This window comes from Panthera pardus, unplaced genomic scaffold, assembly GCF_024362965.1.
Source record: "Panthera pardus isolate Hobbes unplaced genomic scaffold, ASM2436296v1 HiC_scaffold_4, whole genome shotgun sequence".
Classification (NCBI taxonomy): Eukaryota; Metazoa; Chordata; class Mammalia; order Carnivora; family Felidae; genus Panthera; species Panthera pardus.
The window spans coordinates 7,603,804-7,624,718 of NW_026526969.1; the positions used below are offsets into that span (position 1 = coordinate 7,603,804).

Genomic DNA, 20,915 nt, shown 5'->3' on the forward strand with positions numbered 1-20,915 from the left:
AACTAGACTGCCTGGAAACCTCAACGAGTACCTGATCGGAAGTTCTGGCCTTTAAAAACCTATCTATCTATCTACCTATCTATCTATTAAAAGTTAACTCATGTGATCAACACAGGACCCTCTGCTCTATCTATCTATCTATTAAAAGTTAACTCATGTGATCAACACGGGACCCTCTGCTCTCCTAACTCTTCGTCAAGGCCCCAACAGCTTCCAAGAAAAAGCGCAGGCCGCCAGCAGAAAATGGCATTCACCCTCCTGACTGCCCGAGGCCATCACCCCAATGCTCAGATCATCAAAGGAACATTCAGGAATGGTTCCGTTCAAGAAGAGGAAGCGGTGATGTAATTAAAAGTTCGGTCTCTCTCTCTCTCTCTCTCTCTCTCTCTCTCTCCTCGTAAAGCTTATCAGCAAGCTTGACGTGCAGATCATTAAGGAAAACGGAGACCCCGAGGGGCAGCAGCGCCTGGCACAGAGAGGCAGGCAGGGAGCCTTTAGTGAGGCAAGCAGACTCCTGTGTCAGCAGCTTGCTGTTCAGATGAGTGAGGCCACTCCACTCCCGGGCATCTTATCGCCATGGTAACTGAGCACAGAGTCCTGCGCTGGGCCCACGCATTCTCTGCCGGGCAACTGTAGTCTCTCACTGCTGGGCCGTGGACAGAAGGCCGGGCTTCCAAAGCCCTTCCACACCCGGGAGGCTACTCTGGCCACTAGGCCGGCCCAGGGCCCGGGCTGCTCAGACGCAGAGTGTTTCTCCCCAGCATCCAGGAACCAACCAACCTAGGCTTGGAATTACCTTCCCACAGCCATCTGTTTCTACCACGCTGAGCCACCTCTGGCACGGGCCTCATGGAGTCACTGCCAAGGACAGCACCTTTCTGGGCCTGGGGGCCTTGGGGAAGGATTCCATGGTAGCCGCGGTGAGAACAGAGAACTCGAATCCTGGGGAAATCCTGGAACCGGAGGCTTTGCTAACGTGCCTCTGGGGCAGCACGGCTTCACTGGAGGCTTCCTCACAGACACTCATTTTCTACTCTGTCGAGGAAGATTCTGGCGTCCCCTCTGGGCATCCATCCCAATGATACAGCGATACTCATCATTACAAAATAATTCTCTTTTTCAAATCTAAATCCCACAAAGTGAAAAGCTCTGCTACTTTGACTTTTAGAAATACTCCTGAAAAGAGACCACTGGTAGTAAAGAAGTTTCACGCGAGAAAAACTACCACCCACAATCCTGCTGCAGTGATCATCTTTCTTTTAACGTCGACGAGCGCGTTTTCTCGTCTTTGCGATCCAGAGAAACGTTTTTGCTTAGCGACTGTCATATTAAAAAATTCGTACTTTCCTACAATGTAGGAAATATTTTTCCATCTTTTCCCCCACAATCCCCACAATGAGTGTTTCTACTGACGACTTCCCTATTGCTGACTGTCCATGGGTGCGATGGGCAAGCGGTCTATGATCCGTCGTCTCCCGTTTTGCCGGGATGACACAGGGAGAGGCCCGCCTGCCACCTCTTCACAGAAACTGCTGGAAAGTTCTTTGGTGCTCATTTTGATCCAGAGGCTCCCTGCCTCCGCCAATCTGCAGACTCTCCAAGAGTCTTACACATCGCTTTATTTTATAAAGTAATTTGACATCTTATTACAAATACCACTTACGTCCCTCTGAGGGGCCCAGCGTGGTTTCCCTATGTCGGAAACGTGACAACAGACCTTCCAGCACAACAGCAAATACCTGCCATATGATAAAGAGCGAGAGGCCATTCTTCAAGGATGTGTTCGCACATGGAGAAGATTTTGGCATCGATCATGACTGACTAGGAGCTGCGGGAGAGCTCCTGTTTTCTTTAGGAACAAGTGATTTAAAAAAAAATTTTTTTTAAATGTTTTTGAGAGAGAGAGAGAGAGAGTATGAACACGGGAAGAACAGAGAGAGGGAGACACAGAATCTGAAGCAGGCTCCAGGCTCTGAGCTGTCAGCACAGAGCCAGACACGGGGCTTGAACTCATGAACCCTGAGATCACGACCTGAGCCGAAGGCAGAGGCTTAACCGACTAAGCCACCCAGGAGCCCCAGGAACAAGTGATTTTGATCTAAAATACGTTCGTCACGATCTGCCAAGTGTAGTCCTAACTCTGTTGGGCAGCAAATACTCTTGGAGAGTTTAAGGGGAGGCCAACTTTCCGCTGGGGCAAGAGGCGAGGCGAATTTTCCATGCAAACGTCTGTGAAGCTCTGGCACAAACAAGACTGTGCATTATTTGCCCTGATGTATCTGGGACGCGAGCCGGCGCTCTGTTAAGTTCTCTGGGACTCGCTACTTCAGTTGACCTACCCAGACATGAGGGGGGGAAGGAAGTACACGTGGTCCCTCTTCAGGTGGACAAACCACTCCATTCAGAGGTCCGGCCAAGAAGACCAACGATTTGGGTAAGACACCGACTTCCACCCCCCGTTTTGGTCAGAATCAAAGGGAAGCACCCAAAATGCAAACTCAACCAGGCCCTTTGCGGCTGACGCCCTGCTCGGGGCGCATCTGTGTGCAGTTCGGTGTCTCTCGGGCCGCTGCCCAGCTGTTCCGTGTGCTACGCACGTTTTCCCTCCTAAAACTTGCAGCAGGCTGGCGGGCTTCGTGCCCCTCCCTTAGCTCTGAGTTTTCAATGAATCGATGGGATATGGAGGCTAATCCGCGTGTTTAGAAAAATAAAAGCGAACAGAGGAGCAGCTCAAGACGCTGGCCGTTCCCGGAAGCCAGGCAGGCAAGGCTCCGAGCTCACGGAAGCGCGGGGTGGACGTGTGATGACAGCCAGGAGCACGGTGCCGCCGCAAGGGGTCCGCAGAGCAGAAACACCAGCTCAAAGGCCCCGGGGCTCCACATGCCAACCGGAAGGCGCCAGGTGCCTCGGCCGGCCGGCACTGCAGGCCTTCCACCACCCACCTCTAGGCTGGATTCCCACCCTCAGCCCTTAACTGGCTTCCTTCGTCCCCATCCTTCTTGCTTGCAGGTGGCCCCAAGGTCTTCTGGATGGACTCAACTTCTGCCTGCCCATGACCCTGCCGGGAGAGGTCCAGCCCCCTCCTGTTAGAATGGAAGTGCCCGTGAGTGCAGAACCTATCTCTGACTTGGACCCCAGCCCCCAGTCCTGAGCACCTAGAAGCCACAGGCCGATGAAAGAATTTGGTGGCGAGCAGGAAAATGCTGGAGGAGACCCTCACGCGGCTGCTAACTCTCCCTGTGTCCATTAGAAACCAGGACCACGAGGAATCCAGTGTGCCAGCCGCATATGGTGTTTTCGGCTCACCGAATCCAGAACCAGGGATCCTCGGAGACCCCCAGCTACAGACCAGAGGACAGGGAAACGTAGAGGGAGGGAAGTATTTCACACAAAACCACAGAAATCGCTAGTTACCTGAGCTCACGCAGCCCTGCTGCTGGGGGTCCTGTAGTGACGTCACAGAATGGAGGACTGAATAAGACAAAGGGTTACAATTAAATGAGGAAACAAACCCCAGGGGTTTAAAACTTCCTAACGCACCGAGCATAGCAGAGCGTAGACGGCATAAAGTTCCCAAAGGTCCCGCTCCTTACAGGGGGGGCCAGAACTCGGGGTCCACGCAGGCAGAAGCTGGAGCCCGTTGTATCTTTCACCTCTGTGTCTCTGGCTGATTTCCTTTCCTGATTCCCTGATTTAGCTACTTGACTTTTACCTATATTTATGTACAAACAGCATTTTCCTAATTAGTAACTCATTTTCTGCTGCTTATAAAATTAGCTAGGCACAGCTTTCTGTCTCCGAAAAACTAAAGTCAGTCCCATGGCAACAGGTTGTGGAGGAAGGGGGCAGTTCTCCACCCCCAGGCGCCGGCCAACAGTCCAGGGCACGGCTGGTGGCCTCACCACCCCCTGCATGCATTTCCCTTCCCCCCATCTGCAGGAGCCCAGGGAGGGGCTGCCCTTACCTGGCCCTTGCTGTTGCCCTTGGACAGGCAGGACACCCTGGCCCAGCTCGCCGTTCAGCCAGAGCTGCATCCGGATGAAGGGTTCTCGGCCTTTCTGGGTCAGCTTGCTCCAAGGCTTCGGCCGGGACAGCATGTCACTGACACTGCCCTGGGACAGGCCCAGTACCTGGTGGGGCAACCAAAGACATGCATCGGTGCCCAGGATTTAGTGTGAGACCACCAAATGCTTTAGTGATGCACACATGGCCACGGAGAGGTGGGGACGGACGACATCCAAGCGAGGGCTTCAGGGGCTGAGCGCGGAACCCCTGCCCGGGGGATGGCGCCAGCCTGGGGTTGGGGAATCAGCTTGTCACAGGCCCCGGCGGGCGGAGGCCCTGGCTTGGGGAGCCCTAGTTACAGTCACAGCTTTCTACTCCCAGGGAGAGGAGCGGTGGGAGGAGGAGGGGAGGGGATCTCGCCCAGGGCCTCCATCCTGCCAAGGCCTCAGGGGTGGCGTCCCGACAGCCCGAGGAGGAAGCGCTGAAAGCTTGCTCTTTGCCCGGAGGTGCCAGGAAAGGCTGAGGTGCCGGGGCCAAGGACCCCTTTAGTGGCCAGAGCGGCGGGGGCCGGCGGGGTGCGGGAGGCCGGTCTTCTTTGTGGCGCTGGGCCGGGCCGGCACCGAGAAAGGTTTGCTCTCTCGGACCGCATCCTGCTCGACAGTGGGGGCCCAGAGGTGAGCCGGCGGCGATGGGGGCGCCAGCCTGGGAGTGAAACTCACTGCAGACAACCGACAAATTGCACGTACATGCCCGAGTTTTCTTAACGCTCACATATGGCCATACATATGTATGGGCACAAACACCCCCCACAGGACACAGATGCAGCCCAGAGATATTTAGGGGCTGCGTTCGATCACTCTTTTGAAAAGTTCTCAAGTTCCAGAATAAACTGCACTCACGGGCCAAACAAGTTCAACGCTATTAAGTCTCTGCTAAATTTAAGGCATGAGCACAAATGTCTATTTAAATGTTCTCAAATGATATTTTTACAACACTGAACTAGAAATTTCAAGGGACTTGAAATTCTCATCCTCACTTCTATCCGCCCCATCACCTTTTGTAAAATCAGGACAAAGAAATCACAATCAGATATTGTAAGGATCCACCGCACGGTTCGGCGCAAACGCTGAGCGGAAGGCAGGACAATGCAGGGCAGGGAGGGCCGGGAGGCGGGAGGGGAGACCCCCGCGTGGGGGTTCCTCAGAGGCCACTGTCGACCCCACCACATACCCCTCGGGGAGGCTGCCTTTCAGGGGAGTGGAGCGCTTCTCCTTATGCTCACTAATGACTTAATCTGAAACAACGCTGGGGTATTATGTTTACCTTCTTTTTTACAGGCCTGGTAAATCCCCATTATCGAGAAACTGTTACCGGGAAGTGCCTGGCACAGAAAGGGTCTGGGGGCTCATTCAGAAATCACTGACTTTCGTGAGCCAGGGAGGGAAGGGGTGGAAGCAGGGGCTTTGCGGGCCAGTTGCGGGCATGGCAGTTGTGCCCGGGGCCACCTCTAGCTGTGTATTCTGGGCAGGTCACTTCACCGATCTGGCCGACAGGACCCAGGAAAATGCTGAATTGGGAGACAGGTACGATTACGCCTATCACACGACAGAAGCTTCTCCTGTCACATGCATCTTCCTTCTCTAGGTCTCTCTATGGGATCAGAGCTTTTTTGGCCAAAAAAGCCTGCAGAGTCGTGTCTGGGCCACCCTGGGCAGAGACACGGGACTTGAACTCCGGCACCGGCCGGCTGGGGGCATGTAGTTTCAACTTTCCTGAGCTGCACTTTCCTTATCTGTCAAATGGCGACTGTCCGCACCCTCACGTGTCACTGGGAGCCTAAAGGAGCATGGTGGGTGACACGGAGTCTCACCCCAGGTCTAGCCCAGAGTCTCGCCCCAGGTGGGGCGAACAGTGGAACATTCATCGGCCGGCCTCTCCGAAGTCTGGGAGTGGGTAAATCTTTCTGCCCCGTGGCTCAATGAATGGGGTGACGGCCACGTCCTCCAGACAGATGCTGCCAGATAGCAGCGAAAAGAGATGAGAACACCCAGGTCCCCGAGTCCACCCCCTTACCTTCTCCCCGAAGATCCTTTGGCAGATGCCGTTCTTGGCCAGCTTCTCTTTCACCTGCCGGGTGAGCTCGATGGTGTCCACCTCCTGGTACATGTAGATCTCGTACTGCTCCGGGGTCAGCGGAGGGACCGAGGGCTTGGCGGGCTTGGACATGGGCACGATCGGGGAGGAGGGCAGGGGGCTGTTCTGGGGCGTCTCGCTGCGGCTGGCTCCGGTCAGGCTCAGCTCCGAGCTCTGGGAGTACGGCGACTCGGCACTGGGCCACTCCTTCCAGTACTCTGACGACGAGGGTCCCTGGAGCTGGCCGCGCTCCGCCCGCGGCTGGCCGCCACCGCCCTTCTCCTTCGCGCTGCTGGCTTCTTCCAGCTTGGTGTCCTCGGGAGGAACGGCGCTCTTCCTCTCCGGCTGGACGGTGCTCCACCAGTGGTCCTTCCACACGCCGCTGCGGCCCAGCTCGTTCTTCACGTGTCTCAGGACGCCCTGTGCAGACTCGGCCGCTCCCTGGAGGTCCAGCCCGGGCGCGTCCTGGGACTCCTTTTTGAGGGCCGGGGGGTTGGGCAGAGCGGAGGCGCTGGCGTCGGGGGCGGACGGGGGCTTCTTCAGGGAGAGGGCGAGCGGAGGGTAGCTGGACACGGACGACATGGGCGAGGAGGGTATCAACTTGGGGGTCAGGATGGCAATGTCGGCCTGGGACAGTGGCGCTGGCTTTAAGGCGGGGTCGAGGGCGGCCTGCTGGGCCTCCATTTCGCGGCGGGCCTGCTGCAGGATGGAGCGGATGGCGTCGTCCGAGCTCCCGCTGCTGGATGCGGAAGAAGGCTGGGCCGGCTCTGCTGCACGGAGCAAACACGGAGGTGAGATGGCGGCGGGACCGTCCCCAGCGGGTGGGAACGTGCTGCTTTCCCTCCGCTCCGGTCTAACCTGCCCCGCCCACAACACGTGGATTAGCCGGGAGACCCGAGCTGCTCTGCCCTGCCATCGTTTCCTATGTCAGCGAACCACGCGTGCGTCTGTCCGGGCAGGGACGGACAGACTAACATCACGGCTCCGAGACCGCTGGCCTCTATTCCGCACCATCCGAGAGGGTTCATTATCCTGGGGTGTCACGGGGGCGGGGGGGGGGGGGGGGAAGCGGGCCAACACCCGGGGATGTGCCGTCATCCCTGGTGATTTTTTTTTTTTTTTAATCCTTGATGATTCGTAAGCAGTATTTTTGTGCGCTAAATTCCAAAATTGTAGTGGTTTCGTCAAACTTCAGAAACCTAATTTCTGTTAACGGTTGTGGTGTGAGACCAGAGAGTCTCCAGTGATAAATGGCTGCGTCTGGGTTGGCTCACATTTATTTTCCTCTGGGCAGGGGACGGTGGTGTGGCCAGCAATAGAGAGCCCCAGGATGGTGGCGGGGGGACAGCGGGTAGGCCTTGGTCCAGAACCGGGGGCTGCGACCTTGGGGGGATCGCGGGGCACTGCTAGGCCTCAGGATTTCCGTCTGCAAGCTTGGGATGGGTACTGGTCTAGATCAAGGGCTCCTGACTAGGGCTGTGCCCCAGAACCGCCCATTGGGCTTGTTAAAACGCACATGCCCAGGCCCCAGCCCTGAAGTGGCTGACTGAGTAGGCAGGTGGGGGCCTGGACCAGCACCGCATTTAAAAAAAATTTTTTTTAAAGTTTATGTATTTCGAGAGAGACAGAGAGAGCGAGTGGGAAGGGACACAGAGAGAAAATCCCAAGCAGGCTCCTCACTGTCAGCACAGAGCCCAATGTGGGGCTCGAACTCATGAACTGTGAGATCATGACCTGAGCTGAAACCAAGAGTTAGACACTCGACCAACTGAGCCACCCAGGCGCCCCAGCACCCAGCGCTCCCAGATGACTGTGGAGCAAGGCCCTGGCTGAGAAGCACGGAACTGAACCCCGCCCCCACACCTGCTCCAACTCTAAGACACCTTCACGTCTGGGGGAAGGAATCACATTAAGCCGGCTCCTTACCCACGTTAATGGGGCCGAAAAATGCTTCAGATACCAGAGGCAACCTTTTAGGCCTCTCGGGGACTTGGTTTCACTGGGTGACAGAAGGCCCTCCTCCTCTAGCGCACACGACCGGGGGCAGGCAGGCACAACTGCGGCTCGCGGAAGGGGGCAGGGCATGGCTCGAGCCACCCCTCAAAGTGGGCCTTTCCGCTCTCAATTTGGGGCTATCTCCCCCTGCAGGGGGGCCCGGCCAAGCTTCTCGGCTGTTCAGCCACCCGACGAGGGGCTGGCTTAAACGTCCACTCTGGTCTTGAGGGTAGGAACCGCACCAGAGGGAAGGTCCACCTACGGTCAGGCTTGAGGCCTCACAGGCCAGTCCCCCACCCACCACTCTGGGGTCCCTGCAAGGAGGCGGAGGGGAATGTGCCGGGACAGAGCTGAGGGACGAGGATTTGCATCTAGGACCTGCCATTTAATGTACCTGGGCATACCGTTCTCCCTTGGAGCCCGAGTTTGCTAATCAAGCATAACAGGATAACAAAATCCATCTTCCGGGGCGGTGGTGAGGACTCGGTTTGAGTAGGATGGGGGGCGGGTAAAGACCCAAGCCCAGGCCTGGTTCCCAGAAGGGAGCCCCGAGCTCACCTCTGAATACGTCATGTGGGAATGGGGTGGCCTGGGGAGAAGGCCCAGTGATCAGGGGAGTGACTGGGTGGCGGCCCGTCCTCAGCTGCCACGGCTGCCCGTGGCCAGGCCTGGCGGGAGCCCAGTGGCCAGGTCTGCGGTGGAAGGGCTCTGCAGAGCAGGGGTTTCGTGGGGACGGGGCGGGTGTGTGTCCATACGTTGAACCCCAGAGCGAGAGAAGTCAGGCACTCAGTCTCCTCTCCGGCAGAGGGTCTGAGCTGAACCTACAGCACCGTGTCCCTCTCAATTCCAACTCAGCGGGGGCGCGGGAGCTCCGAGGGCCGGTTCCTGAGGCCGACCTCCTGCACTCAGACACCCCTCCCCAGCCGCGTTCATCCCATGAAGGAGCTTAGGATTTATTTTCTGGCCGCTCTTTTTCAGTGCTTAGTCAAGTATATATCCAAATAACGAAGCCTGGATGGCATTTAAAGAAGGAAATCTGATACCAACTACTTGTTCACTTGTTTAAGTCAAGGAGAGTCTAGGCCGAAGGTACGTTCTTGAGTCAAGTGCTAGGAAATGACGTTATAAAAAGAGCGGTCACTAGTGGCAACATTCAGATCACACAGACCTGTTTCCCTCCGTGCTTGCCCAAATGCCTGAAAACATACACTGTTGTTTTTGTTTTCGTTTTTTTTTTTTTTTTTTTTTTTAAGATTAATTACTGCTAACCAGAACCCTTAGGACAATTCTTCTGAGTTTGGAAGGCAGTGGTCAAAAAAGTGGAATCCGTACCGGTTTTCTGCACCTGCAGCTCTCTTTTGGCTTGTTCCAGGATGGACTTGATTGCTTCATCGGACCCGGTCTCGGAGGCTCGGATCCGGGTCGTGATGTTACCTGCAGGGAGAAGCCATACCAATGACATCAAGCCCACCCGTGGAACAACAACCAAAAAATCAGTGCTGCACGAAGATGTCATTCTGATCAATAGCTCCCGAGTTGAGGCCGGTGACGGTTACGGAGGCAGGCGTGGCCTCCCCTTTACCCGTATCTGCTGTGCGTGCAACTTCACAGCAGGTACTGCGGCCCCGCGCAGGAAGGGCTCCTGCTGAATCTCCCTGGTGTTATCTGGCCAGCGGTACAAGCTCTCACGTTTACCCAAACTGGACGGCACCCGTGGGCTGGGGCCAGGGAGAGCACATCACTTAATCCGGCACAAAAACAGACGAGGGATCAGAAGGCAGTGGTGCCCGCGAGCCCTTTAAACGCAGCCTCAACGGCTGTCTTGGCCTGGGACTACGCTCGAGGTTCTGTGCGTCTGTGGGACGCCGGGATCGCAAAGAGCAGAGATGGGAGAGGAGGGGGCAGGGCTGAGGCCGATCGCCTATCGGTCATTTGCACGTACAAGGTGAAGAGGGTGAAGATTTAACATTTCGGGTCTATCATCCCATGCCGGGTCTTAAAAATTCGTGAACGAGGACAGAAGCCTGCAGAGATTCCCTCCAGGGCAAGAATTCCGTCTCTGGGTCACAGGGGGACGCTCTGCAGAGTAGCCACGTGCACAGAGGCACCGAAGCTACTGCGGCCCGGGGGGCGGGGGCGGGGGCGGGGGCGGGGGGGAGCTGGCCCCAGTTCTTTCTGGAAGCCTTCCGCGTATTTTCATCCTCCACTTCCCTGCTAAGTAAGGCCACCGCCGCACCAAACCACTGCCAGACAAGCACACCGCTGGGGCGCGGCCCCTGTGAAGATGCAGCGCCCAGGAGCACAGTGGGGGTTGGCTCGCCAGGGCCCAGAGGAGAACCGATAATGACACCGGGGATCTGTCCACTCCGTAGCACCTTTAACGTATTTCAGAGTTAAAAGGAAGTACGAGGAAGCAGCAGTATCTCATTGCCTCGGTCACCTGATTTTTCTCAGAGCGAAAGTCGTTAGCTCTTGGCTGCTTCTGAGAAAACGGGGAAAGGTGTAATTTGCACCTGAGCGGGGGGCTGGGCTGGTCCGGGGTGGGGGTGGGGGTGGGGGCTGGTTCTTAGCGGTGCTTCCCCCGCCTCACCTCTTGCGCACCCAGTAGGGTGCGGGCAGCTGGGGAGGAAGGGACCGTGCGTACTTGAACCCGTGCTTTGTTTTATACTTACTAGCTGTTTTTCCATCAGGTTCCAGGCCAGAATCACACTGCACAGTTTTAACCCAAATGCACAGCTAAGGACATGCTGCTTCCTAGGTTTTTACTAACTGCAAAGAAAAACACCTGCCTGCGACATACCTTCAGACCCATTTCTTCGTTTCGGTACTTCCTGAAATAGTCTGTTCAGGCTCTGGCCTGGATTCTCTGTTGAAAAACAAGTGTGGTAAGAACAAAACAATCAGGGGGACGGTGGCGTTGACGATATGGGCTGTGTGACATGACGTCTGAGCCTCCTGTCACTACAGAAAGGGCTCAGGGCTTCCTGTACACCTCGGGAGGTACTAGAAACTTCGAGAGGCCCTTCCCTGGCCGGCCGGCCCGCAGAGGCCAAGGCCCTGCTGTGGAAGATCAGACAGACCTAAGGAGTGGCCCACGGCACCGAAGCCGTGAGGGTCAAAGGGAGGGGGCACCGCCTGCCGCCGAGCGCGTCGCCCACCAGCCCCCGGCACAAAGCTCACATTAATCATCCAAAGACAGTCAATTTCAGTTAACATCGCCACAGAAAGCTCAACGTGCCCTGTGCAAATCGACGCTCCTGAAAGCGTCTCCCTTCCCTGTTTGCTGCGTCTCCAGTGTGTCTGGTAAGACTACCCTTCTCTACCACTGCTGGTCGAGCGGAATGATCCCGTCGTTCGGGAGGGAAGGGGATTCTTTCCATCAGGGATAGGAGTGGCTGTCATATTTGTGGAGGGTGGGGGAGGAAGGCGGTTTTCATAGAGCTTTCACGGATCTTACTCAAGGCAGGCTGGTGTCTGGCTGGTTTCGGCTAAAGGAACCACTAATGGAAGGTCACACCGGGAGAGAGCTGGCCACGGGACACACCCCCCGTGTGCGTGGGAAGAGGAGGGGCACGTGGCTGCTACGCTCTCCCCGCCGGCTGCTGCTGCTGTGCTGGGGCCGGGCGCTACCCGAGGGCTCCTCCCACGTGAGGCCAGCGCCCACCGCCAATCGGACCGCTGGACGCGACACACGTCGGGACGCTGTACAGGATGCGATTCCGTCCGATTTGACGGGTGGCGCTTTAGTTCTGAGTTTACTACATGCGGGGGGCTGAGCGAGTGTCAGAGGCCAGGCCCCCCGTATCTGTCGGCTCCGGCTCATGCCGCCGACCTTCGGACCCCAGAGATGGTAGCGGCGAACGGAATTTTACCTGCTGTGACGCACGGACGGTTCAGCTCACACACACGCGCACGCGCACTCACACACAACTCCGTGCCGGGCTCGCACGCTGGCACCACCCCGCGAGAGCCTCTCACCTCTTTGTCTGCCTTGGATGCTGCGAAGAGCCAGGATGTTCTGCTCGTCCGAGAGGAACTGCTTCATCTTGTGAAAGGGCTCCTTGCCGCGAACGGTCAGTTTATTCCATGGCTTGGGCCGGGCCAGAATCTCGCTCACGGACCCCTGAGACAGTCCCAAGACATAATGTCCGAAAATGCGCTGTCCGATATTGTGCTTGATCAACTGTTCCTTCACCTGCCGGGCGATTTCCGCAGTGTCTATCTCCTCGCCCTCGGAGACGCTCCCAGCACTTTCTGACTGGCTGGGAGACGGGGCCATGCCATTTACATCTGGGCTTTGTTGTAATGGACTTTGGGAAGATATGGAGTTTGTGCTGTATGGACCTGTTGAAAAAATCACGCTTGTGCTTCCTGCTTCCTGCATGGCCTTGGAGTAGAAGGACTGCATTAGCTGTCGCTGGAGGAGAGAGTTTAGTGCAAATTTTCCCGTAGAAGCCAGGGGCAGGCTGGGGCTTGCCAGGGATGAGCTGAAAAAGTCTTGCGTTAACCCCGTTGGTGAGAACTGGTGTGTACCATTAGTATTTGAAGCCTGCTCCCCCGTGTTGCGGGGCAACTGAGGAGGAGGGGAGGCCGGCAAAGGTCCAGGACGCTGACTCTCAGGCTGGTCTTTCCCTTTTCTCCTGGCTGACCCTACAAGGAAGGGCAAACATAATGCATTATGGGGGATTCAAAAGGGAAAAAAAACCAAGACCAAAATGCAGAGTTTGCCCCACAAAAGGGAAAAAAAAAAACCAAAAAGTGCAGATTTTACAAGGGCCAATGAGGTGTGTTGGTCTGTTTTTCAATTGAATTTTTAAATTAGCCAAACGAGGCCCCCCGAAACAAGCAACATGCATTTCATGTTTGCACCTTTCTTGTACGTTGCAGCCTGGAGAGTCCCCTCGACATAGATTTAAAGTCCTAAAGTGACAAGGAGCCGGTACCACACACAGTAAAGAGTCGACAGGTCGCGGGGCCTCTGATCGGGCCGCTAGCATTCGAGCTATTACCAGAAGGGCCCCACCTGAGGAGCAGCAAACACTGACATTTTGGGACCAACGGGTTCTCTCACACCACTTGCTCTGAGGCGAATGCACTGTACCGAGTCCACTCGATCGAAGGCACGCACATTTTAAGAACGAAATATCATCGGAGCCCGAGACACTGTTAAACGGTTTACCAGCTGCCAAAACCAGAAGCAGTCAGTGACGCCACCATTTTGGGACGAGCAAAGAAAGGCTAAGGATGGGGGATGCGCTCCCAAGGAAAACCTGACGAAGGAAGAAAAGCTCCACTGAGGCTGGAAGGGCCGGGCCTCCGCAAGCAGCCCCGGAAAACACCACAAGAGAGAGGCCGCACAACTGGGAAAAGACCAGAAAAGCCAACATCCTCCGAGTGTCCCTCCTGGATGTCCTGCAACACTGGCTCTAACTGACCTCCGCAGGCGCTCTGCGGCCACACATCCGGCCTTGACCATCTTTAAGCGGGGCGGGGAGGGGAGGGGAGGAGCAGTGAGGAGGACCAGGAGGAGACCAAGCACTCATTAGTCAAGGCTGTCATCAACCGGTGATGTTCCCGTCATGCATCGGCCCAGACTCACGGTTCACCTTCCTCTTCCTCGACCCCCGGAAGGGACCGAGCACGGCACGCGATGCCGTCCACCTACCGCTCAGGTCGCTGTTGGAGATGCGCAGCGCGGCATTCTCGGACTGCAGCGAGCGGTTCTTCTCCAGCAGCAGCACCTCCAGGGGCTTGGATGCGTCCTAGATGGGGCAGAGCAGGGCTCACCGCGGGGCCGGCCACCCTCCCGCTCCCCGGGGCCACCAGAACCCCACACCCCCTGCTCTGATGGCTCGTGCGCCCGACTCGGCTGACTCCGATACGTTACAGAGGTCTGCCTTCCCCTGAAGATGGTCACGCGCACGTGGGAAACGCTCGAGTCCCTTTCCAAAGGAATGCGTTCCACCTGGAGCTTTTACGTCTTCTTTTACGTCCACGTGGCTTCTAGACAACTAATCATGCTCTATTCCGTCCCCACGTCCAGGGGGTCTAGACCTGTGCCTCATCGGGCATTAGAACTGGCTGTCCGAAGGTCACTGCAGAGGTTGCCCGCCCCAAAGGGTCAGCTGCCGTCTGGGCATCAGGAGTGGGCTTCCGTTTGGTGCCTCAAAGTCTACGCGGCCACCAGGTAGACAATGTGCCGCTGTCATCTTGCCCCGTCCCTTTTCCACGTGAGGCAGCAGATAATAAAAGCCAGTCCATTTTGGGCGGGTCTCTGACATAATCTCAGACTGTTTTTAGCCATGTTCTTAGTGCCCGCCCGAGTTAAATCACAGTGTCACGTGAACTGAGTTACCAGTTTGGAAAACACTGACTCTTCTCTTCTTGCCTCTTTTTACATTAAAGATAACGTGCCTGAACTTGCTTAAGGTTCCTGAGAAATTGCTCGTCAGCTGCAGGTGGGAGGTTTCATAGACATTTCGAGCTCGTGATGCTCGCCCGGGGACGGACGAGTGAGCACGGCGAGCTGACCCTCGCACACACTGAAAGCAAATGAGACCGTGTACCTGTGTCCCAGCTCCCTCGGACGGTGCAAACTCCATGGATTTCAGAATGCTGTGAAGAGCAAGACAGAGCAGTCATTTCCCCCGCGTACCTTTGACGACCGCCACACTCACGAGCACTGACATCAGTTTCCTGCACTCCAGGAACCGAGGAACCGAGAGCTCTAACCACCTCCCTGGCAGCATTATCATCTGATAGTGTCTCTAGAATAGCTATTCAACTAGCAGTTGGCCCGCAAAAGTTTCTTGCCCAGCATGTAAATCATTCCATATGGAATCACACCAGGGCTGTTCAGAGTATAATTTTAAAGTTGAACACAGACATAACATTGTTGCAAGTGGAATGTATTTGTCAAGCGTACAGGGAATGTTAAGGTTGTAAGAAGGAAGCCAGGGAGAGAAAGCTCATCCCTCCTACCTGCTCCCGGGGCCAGACGCTCGCTTGGTGCCTGGCACCTGGGCCCCGGGGGAAATGGTCAAAGAGCAAGGTCCCAAGTTGGATGGCTCAAAGGCTGGTCGCAGACCTACTCTGTAGCCCCTGGCGGTGTGGGGGAGCAGGACTATTTCTCCTTTGTCCTCCTTATCACTGAAATCACTTGGTCCAGGCCTGTTTCAACAAGTCCCACAGCCGAGTTGAGTGCAGGTGCCCAGAACCACTATTTAAGGGGACACCCTTTCCTTTCTGTGAGTCCACGTGGCCCCAGGAGCTCGGGAAGGTGAGTGAGAGCCTCCGTAGTCCCAGGCAGTGGGCCACCTGTGCTCTCCCAGAGTTCTTATGGCTGTGACTCTGGCCCCTGCCCTCTTTAAGCTCCACGGAAGTGTCACAGAGAGAGCATGGTGTAAAAATGCCCAGGGCCCCAGGAGACCACGCTCTGCCACTGCCACCGTGGCAGCCAGTAAGGAGCTGATGGCTTAGTTTATCTGTGGTTATATCTTCAGAGTGGCCCTCGTCACGTAGACTAACAAAACAGGAACGGAAGAGCAGCTGCGGGGAGGGGTGGAGCGGGGGGGAGGGAACCTCATAATTTTATTTTATGGTGAGCTATTGAAAATAATAAGAACTCGGGGCCCCACTGCATCAGCCGGGAGAGAAGTGACGAGCAGTCTGGAACTTGTCTTTTTTTATGGCCTTCGTGTGCGCAACTATATTCTTGTCTGAGATCTTTAACATCGTGTAACAAAAGACCGGAGTGAGCCTATGAGCGTAGACCCCAAACACCAGTATCTTTTCAATTTATTCAGCAAATCTTTACCGATGACCTATTAGGTGCCTGGCACTCGGGAGGATCGGAGCCACTCTGCCCCTCACCCGTGTGGACTCCGTCGGCTGCCATGTGCTTAGAAGACAAAATCCAAAGAGTGTGTGAAAGTGAAAACCTGGTGGGTCCCCCTGGCGGCAGAAATCCCATTGGGTTGGAGACGGGGTCTGTCTCAGGAGGAGTCAGTGTCTCACAAAGGCCTGGAAGGAGCAGGGTATTTTACAGACCACCAAGGTGGGCAGGGAGCCCGCGGAGGGGACGGGTGTGGGGACTGAGGCGTGTGTTTGGGAGGGCACTTGGGTTGAACACATTTCAGCAGCAAAGCCATCCCAATGGGGCGTTCGGATGCAGATGTGGGGCTGAGGTGGGGCCTTGGTGCGCGCAGGTGCGACAGAAAGGGCCTCCAGGAATACGGGTGCGGTTCTGGGAGGGGACGGGGGCCGGCGTGCAGCGGCTGGGCTGGGGGCGAAAGCCTTCGCATCAGAGTTTTCTGACTCGACACTAGAAGGCACACAATGTTTCCTTTTGCGTGGGAGGAAGAGAGGGAGGAGGGGACGTGGGGACGAGAGAGGCAGATCTAGAAGGCGGGACGGGTAAGTAACGAACGCCCCATGGCTGGATCTGCGTGTCGGCAGGTGTACGGGTGGCCACGGAGGGGTTGCGAGGCTGCCTGTGGCCAGAGGGGGCGAGACTGTGCGGGGAGAGCTGCACTGGGCGTGGGGCTGGGGAGCCGCCTGCAGGCAACTCCCTTGGGAGGCCGGAAGCGTTCGTGGCCCAGCCAGGGCGACGGGAGACCTGGTGGCAAGAAGGTCGAAGAGGCCTTCCTGTGGGCATTTTTGGCAAACCCGAGGGATCATTAAGAATACAAAGAACAGCATGGCGAGGGGGTGTGGCCTATTTTAAAAGGAGAAGTTAAAAATGTCAGCAAGAGAGAGGAGCTGGTGGGTTGGCAGGGGAGGGGGAGGGGGCCCGAGGTGCAGGGGGAGGGTCAGCCCGGAGAGGCGGGAGGGAGATGCCAGGATCAGAGTGGGGATCCGGAGGCCAAAGGGGAGGCTGCGGGACGCCAGGAGGTCTGCGGAGGGGTTGGCGGGGAGCAGAAGGACCCTCATTCCAGCAGCAGTGGAGACCACAGGCCTGGAGGGCCGGGTGGCTGTCTTCGCAGTGTTTGAGGGCCCAGCCACGGAGGCAGGGACGCTCAGGGACAGACTCTGCGGCCAGACTGGGGGAGAAGTGGACCCTTTGCACTGTGAGGGCTGCCCATGAACTCCAGGGCTGGGCGACCTTGGGGGGGGGGGGGCAGGGAGTCTGAGAAGGCAGGGGGAGGCAGGGAGGCCGGGCGTGGGGAGGGGACTTCACCTTGAGAGTGTAAACGTTAGCACTGGAGGGGTGACAGGCTTTTAGCTGTTGCCTCTCGGAGGGGAAACTGGACATTGGGAGAAGAAAGTCCTGGCACCTGCAGGTGGGCAGGGGGTGGGAGGCCACGGGAACTCTTTCGACGGGAAAGCATTTCCCTGCTCTGCTCCTGTTCAGGGAACTTCTGTCTGCAACATGGCCCTGTGTTTTATAATTGCTTGAAAGGCAACGTCTCCTTTGATTCTGTGCGTGCTGGCCTACTTCAAACGCGCAGTTTTATGGAAAGTCCGGAGAATTCAGGCACAGGCCTGAGTGCAAACGCCCATGGCTCTGGGCGGCCCGGGGCAAGGACCCGTGGCTGGTCCCCCCACCCATTCCTGGTGCAGAGTCTCCTGAGCAAATGTCACTGAGGAGCCCTGACTGGCGGGTGGCCGAGCAGGCGTCTCCACACTTACCTTAGTTCTTTCTTCACTTCCTCATAGTCAGCCTGTCCTTTGAGTTTTTCTTCCAGTTGCTGCAAACAGAGGAACTTTATTAGTGGCTGTGTCTGAAACAGGTGGGCGGACTTGGCTACGAAACAAATGTCTGTGCCCCCCCCCCCCAAATTCGTGTATCGCATCCCGACCCCCAAGGTGATGGTGTGAGGAGGCGGGGTCTTCGGGGGTGACGGGGGCGTGAGGGGAGAGCCCCATGGATGAGATCAGCACCCTCACGAAAGAGACCCCGCAGAGCTCCCTTGCCCTGCTAGGAACGTGAGGACACAGTGGGCGGACAGACGGCAGTCTGTGAACCAGGAGAGAAGCCCTCACCGTATGCGGAATTTGCCAGAGCCTTGATGCTGGACTTCCCAGCCTCCAGAACTCTGAGAATAAAATGTTTGTGGCTTAAACCCCTGGTTTAGGATGTTGTGTTATGGCAGCCTGTCCGGACTGGGACAGCCATCGCCGACTGCACTCCCTCTAAGCCATCCAGCCGTCCCTGAGAGGGAACACCGGCACCTAGAAGTGAATGGTGGTGACACGTGGGGGTCGCCTTTTGGCCCTCACGCTTCCGGTCCGGTGTGCGCGTGTGTGTGAGCGGGCACGGTCGGGTGTGAATGGGCCCGCGTGCAGGCGTGGTCACACACAGCGTAGCATAAAACTTAACCGAGGTGGGACAAGCCTTTACGTAAATGGAAAACAGAACAAGAAAAGGCCATTTTGTATGAAATACCGTGAAATGGCAAACAGGACGGAGAGAAGTTCTCAGCACTTTAAAATCAGCGCGTGGCTTTTCCCGAAATATATTAGGCAAGCTGACACAGGCAGTCAGTCGCATGTCAACACCTCTGGCGGGGACCCTGCTGACAAGGGGTTCGAGCCCTTCGTCGTGGAGTGCTGGCACGGGAGGACCCTCGGAGGGCAGCTGGCCAGCAGGGCCAAGGCGGGGCGCAGCCGACTCCCCAGCCCTCGCGTGCCCTTCAGAGGGAGGGCGAGGTGACACGCTCCCCTGATAGGATGACGCTCTGACGTGCTCCATCAGGGTCTGCGAACTCACGGGGCATTGATGTAATCGGCTTGCACAGAGCTCTGCAGGGCTTTCTTGCCAGGAGAGGCCGTTAGCTGTGGGTGGTGGGCAGAGGACGCGCTCCTCCGTGAGGGTGTTTGGACTAGTTTGCTTGTGACCTCCCGCAAAGGGGAAGGAGACAGACCCAGCTGGGGCAGGGGATGGCAGACGATTTAGCAGGTTTCCGGGCCTGGGGGGCAGAATCCACAGCGCCTTCCCATCTACAGGGTTCCACGTGGCCAGCCACGACCGCAGCTACAGTTTAAGTCCGGGTGAGAATGTTCTAGAGTTTGGGGAGGACATGCCCATCCGGCCCATCGGGCTGGATGCTCAACGTGCATCTCAATCTGCCTGCTGTTCAAGGATTTGGGTGTTCTGTAAGCTAAACTCATTTCGCTCCTCTTTTCCTGTCGTCTTTGCTGGCAGTTTCTTGTGTATTTCCATGGTGTAAAACTGCTCTGCCCTAGTTCCTTTTTATGACCCCTTGTCAACTTCCTAACGGTTTCTCGTCCCAGTCAAACGGCGGGGGGGCGGGGTGGGGGTAGCATACAGTCATATTCCCACACCAGGGTCTCTGCAGGTCTCTTGAAGAAGCGCTTATTTCACTCCCCTACGATCGAGTGCAGGGAGCACTCCCAGACAAAAGGTGATCTGGTACCAGGCCGGAGGTCAGGGATGCTGGATTTGGGACACACGCACAACTCGGTCGTGTTCAGGGAACACGAGACAGACAGGAGGGAGGGCAGGGAGAGGGGAAAATACGGAGCGCTTCCGAACCCGGTGCGGCACAGAACCTGGAGTCAGTTCCGTCACTCATGAGCTGGACACCTTGGGGCTCGGTAATGAGTGTTTCATCTGTGAAATACGGGAAGGGCAGCAACGACCTCAAAGGGCCAAGCAGAAGAGCACGGGGCAAGGTCCTGGTGCAGATGAGGCGCCACAGGGCCTTTGATGTGGGGCTGTCATCACGGCCCAGCCTCCCAGGGAGCATGGCTTTGCAGACCTGTGATGGGCCCTAATTAGAAGGTTTTAGGACTGGAGCTGTGTAACTTGGTCGGATGTGACATTTTTCGCTGAGAACTGAATAGCTTTTGCTGAAATTTGTCACCCCCCTGGGGGCATCTTAATCAAGAAGAACCCAAGACCGCATCTGTAAACCTCTGATGTTCATTTCTTCGGGCAGATGATTGGATGCGGGCTGGCGGGGCCGCCTGACAGAGCCTGTCCTGACCCGTGAGCACCTCGAGCCCGTCTTCACCACGGTCTCTGGGGAGTGCGATGTCCCCAGAGCCATACTCGTAGTGGCGTGAAGGGGCAGGAGGCACACGGCCTGTGGTACCAGATATGCCCACCGTGGAAAAAAAGATCAATGGTCTTCTGCTTGGGCTTCAGACCAGAAACTCCCTGCTGGGTGCCTGCAAAGTCTAGTTTCCAAAACTCTCAATCTGGAAAGGCAACAGGTGCTCCGTCTGTCGTTCTCTGCGGAGGAAGGCTCCGCTCCGATTTCGCTGGTGCTCCTCGGGGTGGGCCGGGTTCTGTGCCCCAAACGCGATCTCATTTAATGTTGGCATCGCTTCTGCAGAGGTGGCTGTCTGCCCAGAGAGCAAACGTGTCACTGGGTTCTACCATCAGACCTAGTTAGAGCAGAGGCCGGCCGCACCTGTCGGTAATTCCAGGAGGAACCGAGAAGGTGCGTGTGCGGAGGCCAGGCCAGGCGCTCACTGGAAGCCTGGGCTCCGGAGCCCGACAGGTCAGGGCCAAGGCCTGGCTCTGCCACTTAGTGGCGGGGTGACCTTTATTTAACAAGACACTGAACTCAGTTTCTTCATGTATAAAATGGGGGTCTTGGTGCACACGGTATAGTGGTTTGGCGAGGACTGGAGGAAATAATGCTAAGTGCTTGGCACGCGGCAAAACGCTTCGCAAATGGTTGTTACCGTTCCCGTGGTTGCTAGGACTTTAACCCTGGGGGGTGGTACTGAATAGACTGCATGATTCTGGGAGGGACTCTCCGGTTCTGAATCCAGGGGCGCCCCTTATGGAGTTCGCCACATCCCAGCTC

The 20,915-nt window shown here is 56.6% G+C and overlaps 1 protein-coding gene across 13 annotated transcripts in view; it reads right to left on the reverse strand.

Annotated features, from left to right (window-relative positions):
• CUX1 (cut like homeobox 1) overlaps positions 1–20,915 on the reverse strand; it is a 376,245-nt gene that overhangs the window by 59,873 nt on the left and 295,457 nt on the right. For 5 of the 13 annotated variants that reach the window (XM_053894154.1, XM_053894153.1, XM_053894150.1 and 2 more), the window contains exons 12-20: positions 17,764–17,822; positions 14,700–14,748; positions 13,799–13,895; positions 12,112–12,783; positions 10,934–10,999; positions 9,466–9,567; positions 6,079–6,908; positions 3,965–4,130; positions 3,415–3,471 (exon numbers count right to left, since the gene is read on the reverse strand). In XM_053894154.1, coding sequence (XP_053750129.1) covers positions 3,415–3,471; positions 3,965–4,130; positions 6,079–6,908; positions 9,466–9,567; positions 10,934–10,999; positions 12,112–12,783; positions 13,799–13,895; positions 14,700–14,748; positions 17,764–17,822 — 2,098 coding nt within the window. The remainder of the gene's footprint in view (positions 1–3,414; positions 3,472–3,964; positions 4,131–6,078; positions 6,909–9,465; positions 9,568–10,933; positions 11,000–12,111; positions 12,784–13,798; positions 13,896–14,699; positions 14,749–17,763; positions 17,823–20,915) is intronic. The other 8 variants (XM_053894158.1, XM_053894157.1, XM_053894156.1 and 5 more) reach the window with 4 other exon arrangements.